The sequence below is a fragment of the Apostichopus japonicus genome, chromosome 9 (genome assembly GCF_037975245.1).
Source record: "Apostichopus japonicus isolate 1M-3 chromosome 9, ASM3797524v1, whole genome shotgun sequence".
Lineage (NCBI taxonomy): Eukaryota > Metazoa > Echinodermata > Holothuroidea > Aspidochirotida > Stichopodidae > Apostichopus > Apostichopus japonicus.
Window position 1 is genome coordinate 28,981,856 of NC_092569.1, and position 7,812 is coordinate 28,989,667.

The 7,812-nt window shown below is 36.1% G+C and overlaps 1 protein-coding gene across 2 annotated transcripts in view; it reads right to left on the reverse strand.

Moving 5' to 3' along the window:
* Positions 1-1,022: 1,022 nt before the first annotated feature.
* LOC139973551 (uncharacterized) overlaps positions 1,023-7,812 on the reverse strand; it is a 32,092-nt gene continuing 25,302 nt past the window's right edge. For both annotated transcript variants that reach the window (XM_071980315.1, XM_071980316.1), the window contains 6 exons: positions 7,742-7,812; positions 6,461-6,663; positions 6,019-6,149; positions 4,472-4,605; positions 3,309-3,405; positions 1,023-2,535 (listed from right to left, as the gene is read on the reverse strand). The exon at positions 7,742-7,812 is cut by the window's right edge and continues 54 nt beyond it. In XM_071980315.1, the coding sequence (XP_071836416.1) occupies positions 2,076-2,535; positions 3,309-3,405; positions 4,472-4,605; positions 6,019-6,149; positions 6,461-6,663; positions 7,742-7,812 (1,096 nt within the window). In that variant the 3' untranslated portion in view covers positions 1,023-2,075. The remainder of the gene's footprint in view (positions 2,536-3,308; positions 3,406-4,471; positions 4,606-6,018; positions 6,150-6,460; positions 6,664-7,741) is intronic.

Genomic DNA, 7,812 nt, shown 5'->3' on the forward strand with positions numbered 1-7,812 from the left:
AACTGAAGAAGAGCCGTGTAAACGCTCGAAATATTTTGTCACCTATTTAACGTTCTAAGTAATAAAGTTGGAAATGAAAGTATCATTTTTTCCATTTTTTTCTTGTATATATATATATATATATATATATATATATATATATATATATATATATATATATATATATATATATATATATATATACATATATATATATATATATATGTTTATATATATATATATAGTTTAAATATGGCCAACACGGTTGATTGCATCTAAATTATGTATTGTTTGCCCAACCGTTTTTATTACTCCATTGTCTCATATCGTGGAGGCAGTCTTCTATTGTGTTTTAGTACCATGGTAGGCCTATTATATGCTTAGAAGTATAACAACTTACCTTATATGGCATAATAAATTCAGTGGTTTCACACTACACCCAGGGAGTTTAAATGGCAACTCCATGTTCCACCGATTTTGTTAAGATAAACGACGTCAAAACTTGGATCCCCAAGTATACATTGGAATACACTTCAGAGACCTATAATTCCTCTTATTGTCGCTATTATTGTGTGTTTGAGTTTAATGTCGATACGAAAGTACATGAAGTATCACTTTTAAATTACAGAAAGGGGCAAAAGGCATGTTTACCCCCCCCCCCCCCTCCCCGCCACAAATGGGCACTTATAATTCATTGAAGAGGGCATGTTTTGAGGTACTTTTTAAGGAAAAGTCACCAAGGAAAAAACCTGGGCAAGAAAAACCCAAAACCGAACCGACTATAATTCGCTCTTAACCCCAGCCCCTTGTCTAGAGACTGCGGATGTGTGCCCATCGTCAGGTGTGTATCACGATTCCCCCTAGAAGGGTAAAATAAATGCTACGCATGTGATCAGCCAAGGGGTTGAGGTTATTCACCAAAGAAAGGGGCACGTGCCTTTTGTGCCCCTGATTATTTCAAAGTAAATAATTATTAAGAATTCATCTATGAAAGAATATCTGAAAATGTTGAATCAAAAGAAGAAAACTAGAATGGCGATCGGTGATTATATAGAGGTATATTATATTTATATATTGTAATTATATATATTATATTTATATATTATAATTATAATATCACTACACTGTAATTATGTTTTTCAAGTTCTCAAACCTGATAAACAAATGAACTAACGCCATGCAGTCTGTAAGACTTGGTAAGAATACCATTTGTCTGAAATAACGTAATGATCTTCGACCCAATGAATTAAGCTACAGTTGACGGAGAAACTGGAAGTTTTAAAACTAAGAAAAGGCTCCACCACCTTGATGAATAATGATAAAGTAAGAGATGACGTCGTTGAGCCAGACTTTTTCATCCTTTCTACTTTGTATGTTTTGACATTTGCCCTCTCAAGTAAGAAACAACATGTTATAGTTTAATGTGCATGTATGCATTGCATATTTATAGAAACAACAAGTTATAGTTTAATTTGCTTGTATGCATTGCACATTTATTAGATAAATTGTATGACATATATGCAGGCGCGTAGCCAAGGGGGGGGGGGGCGAAGGGGGAAGCCGCCCCCCCCCGAGCATATTTTTTAAAAAAAATTTTAAAATGTTTTTATGATATCGCTACTATTTTCAAAAGAGAAAATGCTAAGATGCAACTTACAAGGCCTGGGAAGTGCCATTTCCAGCGATCTGGGAGGCATTTTCAGCCAAAATTTTCTTTAACGCTTCGCGCCAACACATGGTGGCGCTACGCTTAGATAGTTAGCAATGCCGAATCTACAGTTTCGCCCCTCCCTTGGCAAATTCCTGGCTACGCGCCTGCATATATGCATATAAATTGGATGACATGTAACCTGGCAGTTTTACAGCCTACGCCCAAAAAAAAATCCAACTAAAAAAATTCTTTACTCTCTTGATAAAAGGTATATTGCTGACAATCATATTCTTTATATGTTCATTAAATTAATGTCGCTATATTATTCATCTGAAAGAACCACTTGAAGTTTCATACAGATTGTTATTTAAAAACACACACACCGCTGATATTAATGATACGGCAAAACAATCATGCATTACATTCAAAAGTTTTCCTTAACTTTTTAATCGTATCCAATTTTAGTTTTGAGAACTTTTTCGTTTTCATATGCTATTGCGCCTTCATTATTAACTAGAACTTTATTAACTTTCGTTAGCTTTCCCCGATTTGTTGTTCTAGTATTATCGCTATTTATCACCTCTTTAGGATTAGAACCTGTTTCAGTTCTGGACATATTTGCCAAATTGTTAGCAGTATATGTCGTCTCACCATAAAATGAAGCAATTTCGTTTCGGGATAGCTCGGCCAAATCATCTGTAGTCTTTAGTTTGCCCGTTGGGTTCGTGGGTTCGCTGTAAATTCTGTCGCGGAATTCGTCTAGTTCGTTTATTGCACCGTCAGGTGGAAGTCGTGGTTGGAAATGCGCATGCCCAGATGAGGCTTCATCGTATTCCGGATCGTTATGAACCTTATTATCAGACCCTTGTACCACGTGGTCTCTTTGTTGACGTTTCCTTTCCATCCTACAAACAAACCATAATTTGCCAGGTAATTCATAAAAATAAAATAATAGTCCAGTTGAATGTTATTTTGTTCTTATACTGTAAATGAACTTTTGAATGTTCTTTCGACTATCATTTAACATATTTGCCCTTTCATGCCGTCATGACGACCCTACCATATAAATAATGTGTACTTTTTTAATGTTTAGATGTTGTGACGTAAGTAGCTTTAGATACCATGACAACAACGTGTATAAAGACTGCGTATACTCGCAGACGACCCAATTGCCTCGGCCACATTAATGTTTGTTTAAGGTAATCTACAGAATAGATATGGTGCTACCTAAATCAATGTATCCTACTATTGTCCTTTTTTTCCAAACGTGATAGAGACGTCCCCTTATAACTCATACGAACATGCTCACCAGGTCCAAAGCCAGGGTCTGTTTTATTCTTCTTGGTAGGTGATGTTAGAATTGTTGGCTGACGTCTTACCTGCCTATATAGGGAGGGGTCTCAGTAATTCGTGTTTGTGCAAGACGGCTTAGTTAACGGTGCTATCATTTTCATCATTTTATCTACAATTGCTTCCCTGCTTTACCCTATGTCATTAAATGTAAACCATACAGGGGCGTGAGGGGGGGGTGCCAGAAGTAGTGTGTAACCATGGGGCTAGAAAGGAATATGCAATTAAAAGAATGGATATTACGATACATCTATTCTTAAAGGATACTTAGATTTGTTTAAATTTTCCGTTGTACTTCTGAACTATCTAGTATTGGCCTATTACATACCTTAGGTAAACCGCGCATGATCCAGCAATCAGGAGACAGACTGCTAGCATTCCAATAATGCCTATCAATGTCCAAATAGTGGCGTTATTTGGTGGATCTAAAATTCAAAGGGATGCATTTCTAGATTTTATGAAAGACTTGCAAGAAGTTAGAAGAAAATTTTGATTCAACATATTAGGTGGACGTCAAAGTCCAACATTGTGTTAAGAGATATAGATATGTAATGTTAAGAGATATAGACATGTTAAGAGATATAGATATATAATGTTAAGATATATATATATATATATATATATATATATACGTATATATATATATCTCTCTTAACATTACATATATATATATATATATATATATATATATATATATATATATATATATATATGTAATGTTAAGAGATATAGATATGTAATGTTAAGAGATATAGATATGTTAAAAGATATAGAAATAAAATGTTAAGAGATATATATATATATAATGTTCATCATGGAAGCTAATTTTTGCGTCATGGCGACAAATGTGCACTGTACTGTCATATTACGTTTTGGATGTAAGTATAGACCTATACTTTTTAGCTTATAAAAAATTGCAATATTACGCTATCTGGCCGATAATTTCACATTATTTTTACATTACAATCGATAAAATCAATAAATCAATAAAGAAAAATGAATCTTAAAATAAACAAGTTTTAATCACTTAGTATACTTTAATCACTTTAATGACTTTACTGCATGGGAGTCAATATGATATACAATATATCAAAACGTCAAGTTTTCCCTCAAATAAAACGTTACCGGTGATATGCATACATATCACTACGTTCCACTTTCTATTAAGCTCACAGTGTACCCCATTATGTGACTGAAGCGCAATTCATGTTTAATCTGCGATATTTTAACCAATTCTTTGTTCATTTGAATCGGATTTTTAATAAAGTGTGCGTTAGACCATTATTGCCGCGTGTATTGTTCAACACTGTAGGTCTATATATATATATATATATATATATATATATATAGAAATATACCATAAATAGCTGGGCTATAGTATAGGTTTGCACCGTAAGTGTAGCATAGGTTATATAGGCTAGCGGTCAATTATTGTTGTTGCATACTGATTTAGTCTCCTGCAGACACGATTATGACTTCTTTTATTCTTACCATCACATCTTGGTTTTACGTCGCAGATAAATGGAAGAGCTGTCAATGGATGGTTAAACTCCCACATTTCGGTGTGTCGGTTAACCGAAACACAGTCACGCATTTCGGTGTTAGCAGCGTTAAAGTCGAAGTAACTGTGAGAAAGAAGAAAGACTTTCATACAATTTAAACCCGACATACACATGCAAGAGTTGGCCGATATTGATATCTACTAAATAAGGATGAATCCACGTTGAATCAAGTATAGGCTATAGCCTAAAAGCGAGACTTGGGATTATGTAGTAATGTATCTAAGCCTATATACCTCAGGCTAATCATGTAAGAAGAATGACGTAGCACTAGTGACCGATTTATTACCTGTTAAAGTATGGCCAACACCCCCCCCCCCGAAACTAACCTTTTGGGGCGTAATAGGGGTTATCTATACAAAGGGCATCGTACCATGATCATACATAGCGTTGAAATTAGGATTATACCATTCTTAAGATTCTTAAGATGTGTATATATATATATATATATATATATATATATATATATATATATATATATATATATATAGATGTAGTTTGTAAATATTTTGTATATAGTTTGTATATAGTTTGTTTGAAAGAGATTTTACAAGGAACCGATTAATGTTTCTCGCACGCGTAACTGATGCATTTTTAAACTGTATGATTTTGGCAGAGGCTAAGCCCAATTTTTGTTGAATATTCAGAAGTGTCGGCATTTTAGATGAAAATAGTGCTGGGCGGGATTTAAGATTTTTAAGACAGTGCTAGGCGGTAATTTTTAGTGCTGGGCGCATATATATATATATATAGAATAGATATAGGGGCTTAAACGACACTCTTGCATAAGAAACCTTGAAATAACTCGTCAAACATCCATTGTTTGAAACGCAGGACAAAATGTTGCTAAACAAAGTTTGGATCCAGCTGTATAAAAATCGGTCAGAAGTTAAAGAAAGAAAGCGTTTTAAAATCCCAATCAAGGCAGTCAAGAGTTTCCTCATAATCTTACAATATGAGGGCACCTGGGGTATAGTGGTTGTTTCAGCAATCAATGAGGTCTAAGTTAAGACGGATATTTTCACCTATAAATCTCCCTTTTAAAAACCAAGTTTGTTCTGGACTAATCAGGTCTTTGAGAACTGGAAACAGCTGTATTTTTTCGTTACTATGGTTACCTGCTTGATGAAGGGTATTTGTTAGATTTTTATTTTATTTTATTAAGGTATTTCTGATAATCTAGTTTACTTATATATAAGTTTAGCCTAATAACTGCTGAACGAGTCTCTAGCCATCCATGTTGGCAAATACAAATAATGCATCATGCAGCCCTGTTCCTCATCGCCCCCCCCCCCCCCCCGAATAAACGAATGGTACATTTAATGATGGCGCCCTCACTTCTTCTTACTACTATTATGTTGTTGTCATTAGCTTGCAACAACAACAAAAGGAGTTTACCCCTGTTCGACCTCGCAAGAGGTCCTACGGGGGTAAACTCCTTTTGTTGTTTTTGTCAGTAGACAACTTTGCCTAACTTACCCATCTGATTGCTCAAGTGGGCTCTCATCTGACACCCACCGTAATTGACCTTCCACAGGATCGTCGGTGATTCCTACCCACAGATATCCACCTTCAGCAAATAGATTACCAGACTCTCTAAGCAAATTTGTCTACGAAAAAGTAGAGACGGAAACTAATCCTTAAATGAATTCTTACAATTTGGACATTCTTAAATAAACGGATGACCCTTCTATCTACGCTTCCGCACTAAATGTGTGTACCATTGCACATTATTCATTAAGAAAATTTGATGTTTTCTCCCAAGTTTAACGTGTAGTTTCCACGAAGCCATGTAGTTCAGTGTACATAACCTCAGATATAACGCAATAACATAAATATAATTTGTTAGTTCATTTTGTCAGACCTGTAAAGGGCCTATAGTTGATAATCGTAAATTATATGAAATAATACATTGTTTCACCTTGATCTCGAACCAGGGATCAAGAATTGGTAATCTTCCAGAGGTCACCATTGCTCCAGCACCGATACCATTACAATATCCGTCCGCTGCATTAAAATTGAGTTGAAAGGTCAGGGAGGATTTCAAGAAACATCTCTGTGTACTACTGATGTATATAACCTCATGGTCGGAGCCGTAACAACTGCAATTTAGAAGTTGTTCCCCTTTGAAAAAGAAGGGAAAATAGTCACATGCAGGTGTTTCGAACATATCTGTTTTTGTTGGTTGAGGATGGTTTGAGACAACAACTTCTCAAACAAAAACAAACAAAAAAGCCCAAAAAAAAATTAAAAGACAATTCAGAACACATTAAACGCCATAACATCTTAAGAAGATAATTTCTATTAGCCAGGTTTTTTTTTCATTTCCACCGCAGTATAGTGGTACAGAACAGGGATGTTCCGTGAGTCATAAATTCGGACACGGGGTCGGTGATCCAACCGGCGGCGCCGTGGTCTTGAATCAAGTGCCACGGACGAAACTATTGCTCCTTCCGCGACCAATAGGAAGTTTGTGCATTCGTCACCTCAACATTGCGGCACGCAGGTTCCAGCGACCGTATACACGGTACTTACACCTATTATAGGTATACCCTTTTATATAATACATACGCTAACATTTATATGCGGCATCTGTACGTGGAAGTCTAAGGCCAGTCTAAGGTAATAATTAATATCATCGGCTTATGTACGAAAGTATACACACTCAGCTTGACAGGAAGTGACGATAATCAAATTCAAGTCTGTACTTAACTTCAGTGGCGGAGCGTCCATACAGTCAGAGGGGCGGATGCCCACCCCCCCCCCCCTGACGGACTCAACTGGACTGCTGGCGCCCTTTTCAGCTTTTTACCACTTTTTACTTATTGGCGATTATTTACTTTTTTATTGCGCTCTCATCTACCTATTGACATTTGTCACATTTTGTTGGCGATGACACGTATTTATTCTTCGTTTATCTGCAAATAAGCAAGGCCAGGAAAGGGTCATTTCCGGCGATCTAGGAAGTATCTTTACTCAAAAAATTTCTGTACGCTCCGCGTCAACCTGTGGTGGCACTCCGCTTAGATAGTGTCGAAAGCACCCCTACAGACCATTCTCGCCCCCCCCCCTTGACCAATACCCCTAGCTCCACTGCTTGACTTGTCTTGACTTGTCTTGACTTGTCTAATAGTCTGTTAGTATAATGGCTTTCAGTATATATGATTATCAAATATAAACTGAATGATGTAATCACACTAACTGTCGGTACAGATTGGTAAATCACAAATGAACGTTTGCGTCGACCCACAAGGCAGAAATTTAAAGTTGCCG